This window comes from Populus trichocarpa, chromosome 6 (assembly GCF_000002775.5).
Source record: "Populus trichocarpa isolate Nisqually-1 chromosome 6, P.trichocarpa_v4.1, whole genome shotgun sequence".
NCBI classification, from domain to species: domain Eukaryota; kingdom Viridiplantae; phylum Streptophyta; class Magnoliopsida; order Malpighiales; family Salicaceae; genus Populus; species Populus trichocarpa.
The window spans coordinates 3706461-3726001 of record NC_037290.2 but is presented as its reverse complement, the minus strand read 5'-3'; the positions used below and the strand labels follow the sequence as shown (position 1 = coordinate 3726001).

At 32.4% G+C, this 19541-nt stretch overlaps 2 protein-coding genes across 3 annotated transcripts; one reads left to right on the top strand and one right to left on the bottom strand.

Moving 5' to 3' along the window:
• Window positions 1-540: 540 nt before the first annotated feature.
• Window positions 541-3987, bottom strand: LOC7473634 (uncharacterized). 2 transcript variants are annotated; one of them, XM_052454262.1, is made up of 4 exons: window positions 3820-3986; window positions 3214-3510; window positions 768-859; window positions 541-733 (listed from the first exon to the last, which is right to left on the bottom strand). In XM_052454262.1, exons 2-3 carry the CDS (start codon window positions 3479-3481, stop codon window positions 780-782), a joined length of 348 nt encoding a protein of 115 aa, XP_052310222.1. In that variant the 5' UTR covers window positions 3482-3510; window positions 3820-3986; the 3' UTR covers window positions 541-733; window positions 768-779. The 2 variants fall into 2 exon arrangements, with proteins under 2 accessions (XP_052310222.1, XP_052310221.1); XM_052454261.1 differs by having other exon boundaries at window positions 541-859; window positions 3820-3987.
• An 11480-nt stretch (window positions 3988-15467) lies between these two features.
• LOC7496140 (remorin 4.1) lies at window positions 15468-17676 on the top strand. Its single transcript, XM_002308924.4, has 2 exons — window positions 15468-16319; window positions 17059-17676. Exons 1-2 carry the CDS (start codon window positions 15675-15677, stop codon window positions 17248-17250), a joined length of 837 nt encoding a protein of 278 aa, XP_002308960.2. The 5' UTR covers window positions 15468-15674; the 3' UTR covers window positions 17251-17676.
• Window positions 17677-19541: the final 1865 nt, after the last annotated feature.

Below are 19541 nucleotides of genomic sequence, written 5' to 3'. Positions count from 1 at the left end.
ATGCTCAGAGGACCAAATAACATTTTCGGGAGTAATTTGCTTTGCCCATGGCAAAAATCTAATTTGAGAAGCCAGTGCCCTCCATTAGAACACGAGCAATTACTCGAGTCGAGTAGCATTAGGCTTGTCATGCCTCTAAAGGACCTCCTCCTTTCCTATATATGTTCCTGCACGAACAAGGGCTTGCGTTTTAACAATGGTTTGAACACAACGTAGGATTCCAAGCTGAACAAGGTGGGAACCACGTTCAGCAGATTGCAAGTTAACAGCGTTTTAAGCTTGAAATGAGTGGCCTACCGAAGCTTTAATGGCCATTCAAATGCTTGTATACCCTGTCATTCGCCGCTCAAACTCGCGAAATTACGAAAGCAGATTTTCATGCCAAAACAATGCGCACAGCATTCATGGGAAATAATATGTTCACCATACCCCTTTGGTAGAAAAATTAAAATATTAACTGTTTGATAATCCTGTCCACATAACAGGACTACTATTGGTCGAGCAATAGAATCAAATATAATCCTTTATCAACACATGATGTGAGCAAGAATCAATCTTTATTTCGTTGACTACAAAAAGAAATCACAAAACAATCAGTCTCGAGGAAGGAAAATTTACAAAAATGAGTACCAACATCTTGATGCTTGGAAATACAGAAGCTTAGGATAACAGAAAAAGAAACACAGAAGCATGTGATTCTGTACACCAGATTGTCAATCACTTCGTCAACAACATAACCTAGTTTTTGCTGCTAAGGCAAACTTAACTGAGGCACACATCTAATATTTAGGGATAGAAGCAAACTGATATCCCTTAGCACCCCTCCATGAATAATATGCTATCCGAGTTTCGTAAAAGCCTGCAACCACAACAAAGGTCAATTTAGCAGTGGTCAGTTGAACAGGTCATGAAAAATATAAGAGCATGTCATAGAAAAATCATATGGAAACATATTGGTTGAATTGGAAATATGATTTCATGTAATTTGGATTATGAGCTGAAAAATAAATGCAACGTGGGAACACAGATGGGAGTTCCACAAAAAGGCAATGCCAAAGCGAGTCCATAATGGATACAAACAACCTCAAAAACACCATGCTTATAAATTTCATGATAGCTCAATAAAAATTCCATGTGTCGTTAAATTACTATGTTTCAAAAGAAAAGGAACTGAAAACTCCATATTATTAAACTACTTTATGTCAGTCCCCATTTCACAATATCCTCCACATCTACTGAGCAAATCCTAGACGCTCATTCTGCAATTTAGGTGGCCAATCTTTCTATAAACCTAATTGTCATAATGCTAGCAAAGCCATCACGATTTCTGAATTTGGACATGACTAAATCTGTTCTAGCTTCCTACTCTAAATCCCGGTTGTCTCGGTTAAGACAAGCAACCTGTTTTTTATGGCCAGGATAGGCTTTCTTCTACGACATGTATATGGATTTACCCAACGTGTGATTTAGCAGCAATAAATGCAAGGCGTTAACCTCCATAACAACCAATAACAAAGCAATATTGATTGGGTTTTTCATTTTTTCTTGATTGTGGAATTTTAAACCTTCCATTTAATGAACTTATGAACTATAGTCAGATGGTTCTAAGACATACTCAATGTGTTTAGTATTAATTTTACAGAAGTTCAGCAATCGAAAAGGATGAATGTAGTTTCACTCCATAACAGGAGAACCTATAGCATCATGATAGTAACCAATTTTCTATGCGGTATAAAAGGCAGGAAGCCAAATGGAAAAGGTGCTTATTTAGTTGTTATTGAGCACCAACCCCAACCATGCCATCTTCCCCCACAAAAAAAAGGCAATTAAAGTATTGTCATTTCAAGAAGTCTAGAATACCATTGCTCTATTAGAGCAATTTATATATATATTCAAATAAAAGCTAAAGGAAACTTGATCAGTGTCTGTAGAAACTGAATCAGCAGAACTCATTCACAATAATATCTCTACAAATTCACCAAACGAAGGTGACACCAAGTTTCCATATCCTAATTACAGAATACAATAAAGGCAGGTAAGTGATTGGCCATCAAATCCTGTCCATATTTCAAATAAGGAATTCAAAAGCAATATACAAACATCATCATGTCAAAAAGCTTCATGGAGAAATTGCAAGTAATTAATGGTTTGTAGGATTCCACTGTAGCCGCAGGGGCGGAGCTAGGAATTTTAGCTTGGGAGGGCCAAATCAGAGAAAAGATTTCATGGGGGGCCAAAATTTAAAATTTTCTATTTTTAAGGCTAAAAATCTAATTTATTGACCCCCCCCCACCCCCACCCCCGCCACAACTATTCACATGTGATCTAGAACATCATGGCACAAGGAGAGCGATCTGAAAATTTTTGGGCCAGTTACCGCATCTTTAACTTATTTTATTTCTTCAATTGCAAGCCTAAATTGCAGCAATGCTGTGCCGTTTTGGTAAATCAGCATCACAGAAGCAATAAAGAGAGTGCACCCTCATGTTCCACAAGCTTTTACAGGCTTCTATAAACACATGGTGGAATATCTTTCATAATTTTTTAGACAACTAACTTCTACATCCCAGTGAGCTGAAGGTTGTGGACCACAAAAATGAGAGAGATGTCACAGACAATACAAGGTTGATCTAACATATACAAACTAATAATGAGCACTACATGAAAATCATTTTGCACAAAACGAAAGAGAGGAAATTCATTATGCTTAATGACAAGCAATAGGAAGTTTGATCAACCTAAGACAGCATCACTTCAGTGCGCATCCTTTTGGACTCATGGCATTAACTACGTTAATTAAAACATTGAATGACAGTCAGGCATGTTGAGCAATGCCTATATAGCAAATATGAATCATCAAAACTTCCTCTAACAACACATTTTTAACAAATAACAGTCTAAACTAGCCTTGCATGTGAGTGAACCATTTTATTGAAAAAACTATCAACTTCTATTATATCACTTTGTTATTTAAGGTAGTTCTAAATCTGTTTGCACTTCCTTTTTATTCATTAACCTGATAAACCTCGAAAAAGCCAAGAACCTTTGGTTCACCATTCGTTCCTTAGTTCTACAGAAACATTTAACTCGCAACATAAAGAATGGAACATGTGAAAATTTCCAAAGATATAAACAAATGATTAACTAATCATAGTCTTCATCATGGTCGTTGTAAATATTATGTAATCAATCGCTCATTGAGTTTCAACATACCCGGCATGAAGGTAATGATTCCCAGAGCTAGGAGACCATAAGCTTGGGACTTCTCTCCTCCCATGTGACCAGTGAAGATAAAGAATGACAGAGAGAGAAGTACACATCCAAGGAAGAGCAGAAAAATTGCAAGGAAAATGGACTTCCATGGGACTCTATCAAAAGATCCAGGTGTATAATCAAATCGAGGGTCATATTGTACACCAAATTTATCATCATTGTCATCATCAGGAAGAGAACTGTAACGAACATTGCGCCTTGATGCCATATTTTAACTTTTTAAAAAATCCTAATTAGCTGCAAAAGAAACCAAATTGCTTCAGATACTGGTCAAGAACTAGACAACAATATATAAATATATCAAGAAAAAAAACCAAAAGATTCAATCTTTTTGGGTCACACACAGAAAAAACCTCAACCATGAGCAGAATCAATCAAAACAAAGATGGGTTAATCGCTTTTAGTAATTTCCACGACATATTTTCTTTCTACAATTCTCAAAATCATCACAAAAAGAGAACTACTGCTGGCCCATAAAAATTTAGAACAAAAAAAAAACATATTTTTATGAAATGAAATCAAAGACAGGAACAGGAAGAGATGTACCTCGTAACCTTGCGTTACCAAGACACCGGCTCGGTCGTTTTGATTGTGGGTTTTATGGAGAGTTGATGGTAGAGAAAGACTGCGGATTTTTTTTTCTTTTGCCTTTGATTCCTTTCTGGCTGCTTGAAGAAATCTGGGATTTGACTTGTTGAGGGGCGTGGAAAGTTTAGAACTACGGGGACATGGAGATTGCTGTGTCAATGTGCAATCAGGTTCTGCCACATGTTGACTGAATCATGTGACTCTCACGTGATGGTACAGGAGAATAGAGATTTTGGAAGGAGTGCACGTTTATGTTGTTATTTTTTATTAGGACAGAATTTCTTTAAATTGAATCCAGATAATTTTTATGTTTCTACTACCTGTAAAGTGTTAAATCGTTGATGCTGAGAGAATTTTGTTACTTGTAGTATTTGTTCTGACGTGTACAGTGTCTAATGATAAAGTTGCCTCATGGTTGGACACAAAGCACAAAGGGTATTTAAGTTTAATTATAAAATTATAATTCCAAGGTTAATGTGATGCAGTCTATCTATCATGGTCATTAAAAAATCTAATAATTTATAAAAATTTGGATAAAAAGATTAGTTATATATATAAAAAATATATAATTCTTAGTGCATCTTATTTATGGTAAGTTGTATTGTTGATTTGTTATTAATCTAAGATATGCTTTTATTTATTAGTCTCATTTAAGGTTCAAGGTAGATCTTTTTTCGTGAGAACATCTCTATCTTATCAGGTTATATCCTAGTCGTTCTAGGATCCAAATTTTAGTATTGCATTTATTTCTAATTTTTATATCTTTAATATCTAAGGGTATACTTTACAATGTAATTTTATACCTTCAAATATTAAAGTCTACATCTAAATCATAACACTCCGAATAACAAATTAATTATTGTGAGATTTTTGGTATTTTAGTTAAACTCTAATGAATAATCATAAATTAATTATGATATCCAATTTCTATTTTAAAAACATAATAAAAATATGATTCTGTCTTTTTAAAAAAATAACATACATGAAAACCTTTAGGATTTGGCTGTATGCGTAAAAATAAAAAAAATTATGTTTTTGAAATGAGAGAATTTGTTTTTTGGATTTTTCAAAATTTTAGAAAAAAAATCTGGTATTTTAATACCAGATTCGTATTTTACAGTGTAAGTCTTTAGTCCTATATTAAATAAAATTCTTAAAATAACATATTTTATATTTTATGAAATAAGAAAATTGTTTTTGGATTTTTGAATTTTTTTCGAGATCTTTGAGAAAAATCATATAATTTTAATATCATGTTCATATCTTACAATGTAAGTTTATAACCTAATATTAAACAAAATTATTGAAAAAATGCACAAGGATCCCACAAATAATTTTAAAATGGTCATTGTAATTGTTTTAGAATTTTTTAGCTTTTTATTAGGCTTATTTGACTAAATATTAAAATAAAAACAAATTAAAAACTAAAAAAAAGATATTAGAGTGTGTTTGAAAAACATATTCTTACTTTAAGGGCTGAGCTGGTTGGGCCTGAGGATCAAGCTCAGCTCAGCTGGTTGGACCAACCGAAGACCCAACAATTTTTTTTTTCTTGTTTTAAAGATGAGCTGGATCCAGCCCATCCATGTGGGATGGGATGGGTTGGGTTGAGGGTCCCACCTTTCTTTGCTATCAAAGGGAGGCAGCAGGACGTGAATTAACGTCCTGCATGCCTCATCAAAAGAAAAGAAAAACAAATCGCAGGTTACTGAGGAAGGAAGATTAGGGAGCGACGCTGACTGGAGCTGTCGTCTGTGGCTGCTCACGGTGCTGGTTTGAAGAGGTAGCTGGCGTTGGCTGAAAAACTACCATGGGAGGAGAAGCGCTGCTGCAAGGAGGAAATGGGCTGTGCACTGGTCTGCCTTGGCTGGTGTCGCTGCTGGCCTGGTCACAGTGGGGGAGCTGAGGCTGAGAAGAGAAGCTTCCACCTATGTTTTCAAGAGAAGCTGAGAGACGCTGCTGGTGTGTGGAGGCGACGATGGCTGGATGTTGCCGTTGCTGGAGCCTTCTGGAAGGAGAAGCTGGTTTTTGTCGTGAGGTTGAAGGAGACGAAGTGTGGCTGCTGTTGGGGTTTCTATTGAGAGGAGGCTGGGTCACGAGGTGGAGGAGCTGGTCATGGGTGAGGAGGAGGTTGAAGAGGAAACAAGGCTGGTTGGGCAACTGAAAAAATGGTGTAGAGGCTGATTTTTTTACTCATTTTCCACCCGATTTCTACTCCTTACAAGGAATTCACCTCTATTTTAAGGGGATGAAAGAAGGACATATGATCTTTATTTTTAATAAATATTAGCCTTGATTCAAATGAGAACGATCTCAAACATTGGTTAAAAATTATCATTAAAAGCTGTAAAATTAGGCTGCAAAGATTATTGGGTCAGTCTCTTTAAATTATTTTTGTGACAATTTTGTATATGTAAAATTAGCCTGGGGGTAGTAAAGGTTAAGCTTTATAAGAGGATATCTTTTGCATTCTATTTGAGGCAGGAGTGACGTATTAAATAGCTCTCTGGAAGGAGGTTTTATAGATAACTTTTCAGGTTCAAAGAAGAAGACAATGAATTTTAAAATCATAGTATTTTTTTGATTTGGTCTCTGATCCCTTGATATTTTATAATAAAGCTTTCATTCAGCTCTAATGCTTGGATTCCTTGCAATTTCACTATTGAACTTTTTTAATTAGACCCTCCAAGTTCTTTTATTCTTTTATTTTTTAAAAGTGATCCTTGTTCTTGGATATTTGCAATTTAATTTCTAATTGGCTTTTAAATTTTAATTTTTTTTAATTTAACTCTTAATTGACCATTAAACTTTGATTTTCTTTCAGTTTTATCACTTATTTCATCCAATTAACTTATAAAAATTAAATTTGATCTTCTAAAATTCTATTTTTCTTAATTAAACTCAAATTAGGCTTCCAAACTTAATTATTCACCAATTGAGTCCCTAATAAAATTAATTCGACCCATTAAAAATTCAATTAAGTCCTTACACTTAATTAAATCTTTTAATTTGTTCCAAATTAATTCTTAAATTTAATCAATCCTTTAATTGGGTTCATAATTAAATCAAATTGGCTCATTAAATGTCTAATTAAATCTTTAGACTTAATGTTTGTGCAAATTCATCTAATAATTATTGAATTTGTTATTGAATCTATATTATCTTTTAATTTCGGGTATAATAGGATATAATTAGGCTCTCAATTTTATTTAAAATTCTAGTTAGGTTCCTCCATGTGTTTAAAATATTTCTCAGTCTACTCTTGTTAAATTGCCAATTGCTTTTCATTTTTTTTTGAATTTTTCTGATTTGTTTTTTAAAAATAATTTTAGAGAAAAATCCAAAATTAGATTATAACAATATTAATTTTCTTTAACATTGAATTTTTCGTGGATTCAACTAGTTTTCAAGTGCATTTTCTAAGGAAGAGAGATGGAAACTTCTGCAACATAGTATGCGTTGAGCATTTTGATAGCTTATGTTTTTTTAATTTTTATTTTATCTTAAGAAAATCAAATTAATTTTTATGTGATTTTTTAATATATTAATGTTAAAAATAATTATTTTTTTATTTTAAAAAATATTATTTTAATGTATTTTTAAATGAAAAATACTTTTAAAAAAGCAAAACATAACAAATAATATTTTTCATGTTTTCATCTCGATTTCCTTTCTTTAATTTTAAAAACAAAACAAATGAAATCTTATCAACACAAAACTAATCAATTTTGAGAAGAAATTTGATTTGTCATTTCATAACAACTTTTAAAATTAAATAAACCATAAGACTTATCAGAATGTGCAGAACGAACACATACATGAACAAGCGGATTTATGTGTTTCGTCATGATTTGCGATAGCACTTAGCACATAAACCGCAGCCACAATCTTATCAGTGTCTCCTCTTTTGCATGATCATGCCAAAATCTTCTTCTTTTCTGTTTAGTCATTCGGAAACACTGAATTGCCCCATCTTTAGAAAAATGGACACCGACATTTTTCCTTTTTCACCAGAAATCAAAGACCAAATAACAACAGGATCGATGATGATTCAGACAAGACGATTTATTTTATTCATGTACTGTAAGGAGCAATAATATCCCCAAAGCCAGTTTCTCTAGAACAGATTAAAAACACATGTTTCGGCCTTCTGATGAGTTCTTTGACTGAGTTTTCTTTTCTTTTGATTCTTGTAATTATGTAGGAAAATATTTTTCTTAATATATCACGCACTACCTACCAAGAAAATACTTTTTAATTATGCTAGAAAATTAAGTATTTTTTTATTGTATTGAAAAAAATATTTGAAAATGTGCTGTCTAGTAAAAGCCATATAAAATGTAAATGACAGGAGATTTTTTAATTTTTAAATAATTAACATTTCAACAGATCATTTTTTTTGTAGAAACTGTTTAATTTTCTTATAATGATTTTATAAAAAATCATGACAGGAATGACATTGTTAAGCAGTTATTTTTCATTTGTACGAGGATAAAATGTGACTTGATTGCACAAGAAATGAGCCAAAGATAATATTGCACAATTCAATTTGATGTTAATGGTTAATTATTTTCTATGATACAAATTGTTCGAAAAATTGTATTGGTGTGATGGTTAGGTCTTTGTTTTTTCAAATGTTCATGGGCTTGATTCCCTGAGAAGACGAATCCAATTTAGACAATAGCTTGGATTGATACAAAACTAGTAATTATCTGTTTTCATCTTGAAAAATAAATAGAATTTTTTATATAATTTATTAAAAATAATAAAAATATTTTTATTTGGATTTCTCACTTATTTGCCTTTTGTGTATGTATCCGATTAAAATATAATTTATTTTTTATTTTTTTAATTTAAAATAATTAACTCAACTCATGACCGCCATGTTTAATAATATTAGTTAAATGAGATTTACATGATCATTAACTTCAAGATCCATAGAATTAGTTAATGCGCGTAAAAACTGACATGGACATCAACGTTAATAGTAATAAAAAAATAACACCAGCATAACATTGCGTATAAAACTGCTCTTTTTATATTATTTTTCTGTTTTGATAGTTTTGATATTTTTATTTATAAAATCTCTTTTAAAAACCTAAAACATTCATGTCTGAATCAATATATTAACCAAAACATTTCTTTTTTACTTTTTTTTTTTAAATTTAATTTCGGTTCTTAGGTCATAATCATTGTCGATCTTTTCTTAGATGTGACCAAATACTTGAAGACGTAAGAATAGTAATAGTTTAATAATTTGATTAATTGACACATTAATTTATCACGTGAGACGTGAGTATCTTGAAAACCTGTGAATCACAAAAGTGGCACTATACACGTGGCAGCAATCTGCTGCTATTATTCCAGCCCGTGGAAGGGACAAACGTAGCTCCCATGATGGGTCTTATTGGAGTTTCATTGCGCCACGTGTTGCCTATCTACAGGACTTGTGATTGATACCCCGCGACGCGTGTTGTTTGTGGGACCGCTACCTAACAATGGTGGGGTTAACTCCGAAATCCTTTGGCCGACATTAAATTACTAAAATAGAAAAGTTAATTAAAGAGAACTTTTGCACATGACGCCCTCTTTGTTTTACTTATTTTCACTTTTAGCCAAAAATAAATTTTGTCCAAGTTTTAACCCTACAGAGTATCCTATTTATGAACTTAACTTACCATTTTATGCAATAATTTTGGCATCTCTATTAATTGAAAAGATGTTAATGCTTTAGTCGAAAATATTATTATGTAATGAGTATAAAGTATTATTATCGAATGAATATATAATGTAAAAATATTTGTACTTTAATTTTATCATGAACAATTATGGTTGCATGCATTTGCTAATTACAATCACTTATTGATGAGATCAGAAAAAAACCTCAGTTACATTTGAGTTTTTCTTGACTGACAAGTGAACTTGAAAATATAATTTAGATCTTGGACTTGATCCGTGCTCTTATGCAAGACAAGTTCACTGTGTGTATAGTGAACCCTCCGATACTTAAATCAGTAAAAGCACGGAGATAAATGTAATGTATAAATGTTTAGAGCTTATTTAGATAATGTATGTATTATATGTTGTTTGTAAAAAATCACTAGATGCTAGAAAGAGCAAAGACAAAAGTAAATAAAGAGAATACACGTTCTCTTGTTTATCACAAATATGCTAGAAAGAGCAAAGGTGATGTTTATCCACCGTCTCATTATTTATGGAATTTTTTTTATAGAAAAAAAGGAAACACAATCTTTTTGTTTAAGTTCCCATTGATAGCGGCACTGATGAATTCAGAAAAAAAAAACTCGGTTAGATTTAGGCTTTCCTTGATTGACGAGTGGACTTGGAAATATAATTTGAGCCTTGGACTTGATCTGCGCTCTCATGTAAGACAAATCCCCTGTGTGTACAAGGAATCCTTCAATGCTTAAGTCAATAAAAGTACAGAGAGGAATGTAATGTTTAAATGTCTCAAAGCTTATTTAAATAGTGTGCATGTATAATATATTGTTTGTAAAAATATCACAAGATGTTAAAAAGAGCAAAGGCAAGAGTGATTAAAAAGAACAAATGTTTTCATGTCTATCACGAAGATATTAGAAAAAGAAAAGGTAAGGGTCTTCTCCCCTTCATTCTTCATTTCTCCCATCCCTTCATGCTTAAGTCATTCATATAGCCTATAAATAAGCCATGTGATGAAAGTAGAATAATGCTCTATATAGCACTTGCACTAACATTAGTGCATTGTGTATAGGAGATGGATAAGTGGAGAAGGTGGATTAGTGGAGTGTGTAGGAGATGGATAGGTGGAGAAAGTTGATTAGTTATTATTATTGTCTTTGATGTGTCATCACTTATATAAATCATATGCAATATATCTTTCTAAATTATATACAATTATGATTTACATGCATGATTAAGATCAATGACTCATTCAACTATATATATTTTTATCAAAATCTTTTATTACGTTGCATTTAAACAATAAATTTATTGAAAAATTACTGAATTAATTATCACCTCCATATTAAAATGAGATTCTAATTAGGAGAAATTATTTATATAAACTTTTATGGAAACAAATAAATCCATTTATAAAAACCCTATTGTATTATTATAAATTATTTACAACTCGTTATACCAACTAATTAAATAATTTTAAGACATATGAATTTGATATAAATGATAATAATGAGTATATTTAAATTCTATTTTTTTTACTTATACAATATAACAGTAGGCATCCTTACAATACATTTTAGAAATCACATTCTTCAATATTTATTTCATATAATATAAATATTGATTTAATTTATCTAATATAAGTTGTATCAAACCTTTATAATTTTATATAAAAAGACAACCAAAGTATTAAGGTTTATAATCTATTATCCACATATCACTTGTTACAAAATAGGGGTGTTCATGAATATAGCTAGGTCGGGTTTGAGCTTATAATTGTATCCAACCTAACTTCTGATATTTTATAAATTATAAACCCAAACTATTCAATTCTTTTTGAACCTGAACGAGTTAGATTTACTGGGCTGGGTTAATTTTTTTTATGGATATCATAAATATCCCTAAGTTAGGCATATAATGATAATTCTTATGGGGTGGGCTTAATTAAAACTAAGATTTGAACTCAATAAATTAGCTCTAAAACTATTATAAGCTGCAATAAATAGTTAGGCTTAATACATCAATTGATTAAAATTGAAGAATTAATTGCAAAAAAAAAAACATATAACAACTAATTAAATTTTGAATAACCAAAAACTTACTCACAACAAAACATAATAAGTTCCGAGAAAGAACTTAAATTGAATAATAATTGCAAATCCATAATTTTTATGAGAACATCAACCAATGTCTATTTAAAAGTCCCAAAAAGTAAAAATAAAATAACAACTATAGCACACAATAGTACAACACCTTTAACAACCCATCCAAATATTTAACAATTACTCACCATCTTAGATTATCAATAATAACTCGTTACTCTTCAATATTCATGGCTAAACCATCAAACTCTGAAAGATGAGAAAAATAATAGAATATCTTAGTTAATTATAACTTAACAAGTTAATCTAAAATATTTATGACATAAATAAAATCTACATAATCTAACAACAATATAAAAATATATGATTCTACTTTCTCAAACTTATCAAGATCATTTATCATTTATGAAAGATCTATTGGTGCTGGAAAAGAGCGAATCCAATTTTAGCAGTAAACGAGAGCTTTAACAGTTGCTAGATTCAATGAACTTCTAATAGGACATAATACATAAGCCCCATGTTAAAGCCTAATTCAGAGGCAACTGTAGATGTAGAAATAGTTGGGACATCTCTTGCAACTATAAAGAGTATTGGATATTTAGAGTTGTTAGCTTCCCACCAAGCTAATATAGCGAAAGAAATATTACTTGAATCTTCACATCCATTTGCCAAATATTTCTTCAACTTAAATTTACCCTACTCATTATCTTCTCCATTAAATGCTTATTGGTTTGGAAGGCTAATGCTTGACATACATCTTCCTCCATCTTATTAGCACTTAATTCTTGAGAAGGATTGTTTATAATATAAATTTTGTGACAAACTTAATATCTTGGCTATAACAGTTGTAAAAAACCATCACAAGTGTATCTTTCATCTTTTTCACCAGCTCTTTCACCATGGTAGCAGACTCATACACTTGATTTAAACAAAACTTTACACATTTTAACTTATAACGAAGATTTAAAACAACTAATACCAACAAAAGAAAATTTATATCTTAAAACTTTTCCTAATATTTATCAAACTTGCATATCATATTAATTGTCATTCTACATGTTAAGAAATCTCCACTTTTGAAAAACTTAAAAATTTATATTTTCATAGAGACTAATTCATGAAAGAAAAAGTTTCATATGATATGCAAAGATCTTGAAAACTCTAAAGTCACTGCATAGAATAATTTCATAAGAATTCTTGTATTTTGCCAAGCTAGATACTGAGAGGCCCTATGTGTTTCTTCTTACCCTTTGAATTTACCTTTGAAAAGAACATCAAATACCTAGGATCATCCTCATCTAATCTATGAACATTTTCTTCAATATTGTAGTTAAATCTAACATGAAATAAGTGGAATTCTAATAAGTTGGGACATCTAAACAAACACTCTAATTTTACTTTCAACCTTTAATTTATCCATACATTTCTTAAAATACATAACCCTATCAGGAGAAGATCTTACAAATTTAACAATATTTCTAATTTTAATAATTGACTCATCCACTTCATTTAACCCTTCACTCACAATAAAATTAAAAATGTTAGCACAACACCTAACATAAATAAACTCATTATCTAAAACCTTGAACTCTAATCTTTAGTCATTCATTTCAAATAAGTAATGGCACTATCATTAGAACTTGCATTATCTAATATGATTGTCAAAACTCTATCAATACCTCAATCAGTCAAGCAACTCTCCAATGCTTTTTGAATGGTCTCATTCTTGTGATTAAGAACTTGAAAAAAATTTAAAATCTTTTTATACAAGTTTCAATCACTATCCATTTAATGAGTTATGACACACATGTGATTGATATTTTGGAAAACAAATCCAAGTGTCACTTGAAAGACACACACACTTGTTTTTAATGGCTTTCTTTAACTTTTTCTTTTCTTTTCAGTATAGAGTCTTAGGTAATTCATTGTGATAATGATTTACGGGGAGATAAAAATCTAGGTTGTATGACATGAAAAAACTGTTTAAATCCTAAACCTTCTACAATCCTAAAAAAAACTCACCATAAATAATCATTATACCAAGTGCTTTCTACAAACTTCAAATTAACAACCTTAAGAATACCCTCATTTACATTTTTAACCCTCTAAAAAATCTAATCCAATATCTTTTGTTCTATGTCATCAAACTCAAACTTACCAGGAAACTATTTACATAAGTTATTTAAATGTGTCCATAAATTACCAGTGTCATAAGTTTTTGAAGTACATGTATAATCTTGTTGATAATACTTACATGCAACTCTTCTCAATGATGGATCAAAACCCTCTATTATATTAAAATAATGCCAAACTTTACATATAGTTTTAAAAGTCACATTCCTTTTCTTGCTACCTTTGAAACAAGTTTGGTCTTTGCTAGAGCAACCACATCATTCACTAAAGAAGGAACATCATCATTTATCGGAGGAACACTTGATGGGTCAACATTTATTTCTTGAATAGAACGTTTTGTATACTCCATCTAAAATAATAAAAGTTAATCAATTTTAGTTTAATACCTACACAAAAAGATGCAAGAATTACCATTCTACAATCAAGTGAAAGCTTCTAAAATTTATAGCAAATGCAAAAAAGCAATAAAAAATATAAAGAGAATTAAGAACAAAGATTACTTGGCATGATATGCAAAACCTAAAGACTTGCCAACATTATTTTTGAACTTTGACTTGACACTAGGCTTTCCATGAAGAGAAAAGAGGTTAGGATCTGATTCACATATATACTTTATTTTTATATGCAACTTTAACCTAACACAAAATAATAATAATAAAAAAATAATTTGATAATAAAAAGCGATGAATGAAGAAAATAAAACAAAACCCCAAAAAGCATAGCTTAAAAATCAATAATCAAACATCAAAGAAAGTTAAAAAAAATATATATATATAGTAGCATATAATTAAAAAGAGAACAATGAAGGATTTAGATGTTGTGTTAAAATAAAAAATTAAAAGGGAGAGAAAGAGATTTGACATGAGAGAGAGTTTATAGTTAGGATTTTAATTTTTTTAGAACGCTCGATTGTTAGGGGTATGGTGAAGGTTTGTCAAAATCAAGTTAGAGCTTTTGGGTATATGAATAAGAGGAAGGCATTGGTGATTTTATTTTGTTAAAATAGTGGCTGAAAGAGGTTACTGCTTCGGTTTAGGGGTACACGAGTTGAGAGTGAAATGAGAGAATGAGTGGCTGAGCAGTGAGAGATAAAAAAAAATGAAGAGAGAGAGAGAGAGAGAAAAGAAAATAAGAGTATTTATACCAACTTGGCTATATATGTGGTTTACAAGTTGAGCCAGGTTGACTGAATTTCAAAAATCCCAACCCACCACTCGAGTTATGATATCTAATTTTTAAGTTTCTATCTTTTTTCATATGTATTATTCATTTTATTTGACTTTGACAAGCTAAGTTAAGTCAAATATTATAAATGAATTAGTTTTTTAAAACAAGAGCTACCACGTACCTACAATCTTAAATTCTACCACATTTTGATAAATGACCTAATAATTCATTCTCCGGTAAATATTATAAATAAATTAGTTTTTTAAAACAAAAGCTACCACTTGCCTACAATCTTAAATTCTACCACATTTTGATAAATGACCTAATAATTCATCATCTGGTATACAGATGCAATGTATGGTGTTTCTTGTCACTCTTATCATATAGTTAGGCCCCTAATAATACAATGTAAACATAAACTATGGGGGAAAAGCTAATTAAGAAAACTTGAAGGGTAAAGAGTATTTGCACTTTGAAAAGTCATTAAAAAAATAAAAAAGAAGCACCACCTCCTTTCCCCCCTCACTCCCTCACGTACTTTTATACTAAGAAGGGGGTAACATCTCAACTTTCAAGCACTATAGAGAATTTTCTTTCAATTATGTGTGTGGTTTATGTTGTTTAACACCTTTGAAAACAACACCAACCGTAATACTACCATGTTCCGATCCTTAAGTACGCTTTGTTTCACCTAATCCACTTTTACACAAACTTTAAAAAAACCCTTCAATGTTGAGTGCTCAAAGACCCTCCTCCAGCACCACAACCAGTGGAGATCAAACCAGTCAAGACCATGGCCCTGATAATGAAAATGAACAAATCCGTGACATCCATGCTCTAACCCCACCTCATCCACCGCCTCGAAACCGTTGGGAAACAGGCAGCAGTCATCATGGATCATACTCTATGTCCATGAGCGGTGAAGGTGCTTCCAGTGAAAACTTCACTACCATGAGTAGAGAGTTTAATGCTCTTGTGGTTGCAGGGTCTGCTATAGGAACTAGTAACACCACCAACAATAGCATCTTTGATCACAGTGATATTGTAAGCAGCGCCTTGTTGTCTAGAATTGGAGAGGATGATCATGACGTGCCTGAAGAAACTAACCCTTTGGCTATTGTGCCCGACAACAACCCTTCAGACCCCGAACCAAGCTCGAGAAGGCTCGGGTCCGGTCGTGTGGGTAGTGGTAGCCATGGCGGTGAAGTGTCGGTGATGAGAGTGAAAAAAGAGGAGGTTGAGACTAAGATAACTGCATGGCAAAATGCAAAGATTGCAAAGATCAATAATAGGCTCAAGAGAGAAGATGCTGTAATTAATGGGTGGGAGAGTGAGCAGGTGCAAAAGTCTACTTCTTGGATGAAGAAGGTTGAGGTACGTATAGGACAAATTAATATTGATTAATTTGTGATTATTTGCATGGTGGTTTGTTAGTTAATTTGCTTCTTGTAAACATTTTACATTTTCATGCAGAAAGGCAGTGAATTAGTCTTGTTGTGATGCTTATGATTATGATGATACTTAAGACTAATTGATCATTACTTTAAGAGATCAAAGACGAAATTCAGACATAATTGGCTATGCAAAGGCTTGATGATGTGGTCAAAGTGCCTCTTATAGTCTTTTACTTCACTAATGCCTGTATTTACCAAGTTACAATGTATGAACCACTGGTTGATGGTCAAATGAGCGGGTGGATTTCTTGATTTATATATATTTCAGCAATTATTGTGGTCTAAATAATTGCTGACACTATCTAGTTTGTGGTCTAAAGGGGTTTTTTTTTCTGGATTAAGACTTTCTATATTTTGCAATTATTGCCCCCAGAAAAGCACAATCACTAACCTTTTTACAAAGAAAAGTGTTTTTGAAGCTTCAAGCGCCAAGTTAAGGAGATAAGCGTGCGTGACTTTTACATGTGTTCTCATGTGCTGAGGAATTCTATATTAGCTCATAAATCACCATGTTCATTCATTCATTATTTTGGTTGATTTTCAGTCAACTCTCAGTTGATTTGATTACGGGGATGATCTTTTTTTTTTGCTTAAAGTAGCTGATGTAAAACAATTAACACGCCATTCATTATTTAACAACAAATCTTCAATCTGTGTAGAGGAAGTTAGAGGAGAAAAGAGCAAGAGCCTTAGAGAAGATGCAAAATGAGGTAGCAAAGGCACACAGAAAGGCAGAGGAGAGAAGGGCATCAGCTGAAGCTAAGAGAGGAACCAAGGTTGCTAGAGTTCTTGAAGTAGCCAATTTGATGAGAGCTGTCGGCAGAGCTCCTGCCAAACGATCCTTCTTTTGAGCCATAATTAATAGCACCACATAATAGTACTCCTTGAAACATTTTCAAACAAAAAACAGTGTCCACAATAATTGCTCCAAACTGTTAGGGCCCTGCATCTTTTGAACAGCAGGGCACCCTATCCAAAATGGGGCAGTGAAGAGTAGCACTCGAAGCTGCAAAAGTATTGATTTGGGTGGTTATTATGTGTCTTTTTTGAGTGCTTGAACTTTGTAAGTGTGCTTAGAATTTTGAGGGGCCTGTTGGTAATAGTGGTGGAACAACCTTTTTATCTTGTGCAGTTGTATTGCTTCATATTATTGACAGAAAATGGTGCTTAGTTAATAGATATACTTGTTCAAAGATGATTGTAAAGTTTTGGTTAGTGCATGTACTCTAGAGTGTGTGATTGGATATTATACAGAAGAACCAATATCTTTGTGTGAATGTGTCTTTTCAACGTGGAGATATTGTCTCTAATGTTTCATACACAACAGATTCAACAATCTTGCTCAGCAATTCAGATTTGATTCTTGAAATCTTCGAGGAACTTTTTCTGAAAAATCAAGTATCAGCAAGCTCAAAACAACTCTTTGAGAAAAAGATAACAATACCTAGAAGAAACCACACTTGAAGTTTTGAAAACAATCAGTGTTTTCTCAATCTTTATTCCGTTGTCTTTACTTCTGGCGATCGAGCCTCGCCTAATTGCCTAAGTTAGGAATATAACACCAGACACGGAAGCCTTTAACCTGATATCTCAGGGGAAAAACAGAGGCATGTGCCGAAGAATATCCAGTGACAGAGCTTCAGTGTTTCATGGAAATTAGTGTAGTTATAAACCAGTAACACTATGAAATATGATGCACCAGAAACCAGAAAAATGGAAATTTTATGCAGCTATACTAAGGCCAAAAGGCTTGGAATTTGTTAGAAGCATAGCTAGACATCCATACATATCCAGTGGAAATAAAAGAAATTCCAGAGAGCACGATCTTGATTTATTTAGCATAACTGATATCTTTACAAGCATGAAAAGCACTTTCTTTCTCTAATGTCATCTTCTTGAATAAAATACAAACATGAAAACCACTCAAAATAATTTTATCGGTGCTTACGAACCGTGATTTGCGTTAACTGTGTCTCGATTTGCAAGAAAAAGACGGGTCAAGATACTGAAAGCCTTGCCACTCAAATGAATGCTACAGGGAAGGAAGCATTAGCCTTTTTGGAAGAGCATGAAGCATTATTCTCTAGTAAGAAAGTGCCTAAATTTCAAAAAGCAAATAGAACAATAATAAACTAGTACATTCCCTGTCTGTGGGTGCAACGTCAAAAACACGGTATGCTTGTTTTGCCCAGAAAAGAACGGTTAGAAGTCAAAACTGTATCAGCAAGAAACTAAACGAATTTCCCTTTTCACATTTCTTGACAAGGAGGAAGAATTTAAACTTCATGTTCAAGAAATAAAAAGAAGTTGCTCAAAATCTAAATTTCAAGGAGATTGCTTGGAAAACATGCCATTCTGGTCATGAAATCCTACACAACAATGCAAAATGACAAACACCTTGATCCATGATAGTATGCGATTTGACAATGACAGGGTTTGGTCAGGCGTCGAAAGACTATGTCTGGCCACCGCTGAGGAGAATTCTCTTGTGAGTTTAGTTGTGAAGCCATTTTATTTAAGGCCTTGATTGAAGCATAGCAGATAACAGAGGATATGATTGACAAAAGAGTCTCAACTGCATTTATGCATACATATATATCACAAGTTTCTTTTGGCCAACTACCTAACTAGACGTACAAAAGCAAAAAGTTCCTGCTTTTTTTGGATCATCTATCCGACAAGTATCAATTCAAATCTCAGCACCTGCTCTCCAAGACCATTAATAACGCACATGAGTAAGATGGTATTGGGCTAGGAAGCTGTGTTATGGGATCTTGAATAGGAAACCTAAAGCTATAGATAATATAATAATCCAATCATATCACTCTGAAAATCCAACCATATCAATCCTTGTAGAGGGAGGTATCAAAAGCATTTAAAAGCTAGTCAACAGATTGTTCTATAGTTTTTCAATCTCATGGAACAGAGAACAATGGTCTAACATGCTGGCATTTGTCCAAACCAAATCACCAAGACTAAACTGTAGTGGTATAGGGCGCGCGTGTGCCCCTGTTGTGTTTCCCATGGAAACCAAAATTTTTACCAAAACCCTGGTTGACATGGTATTATCTCCTCTTGACTTGGCTGGATTTTTTGGTTTCTTGTTTTTTGTGATACTTTTCTGTGAGTAGCAGTAAAAAGT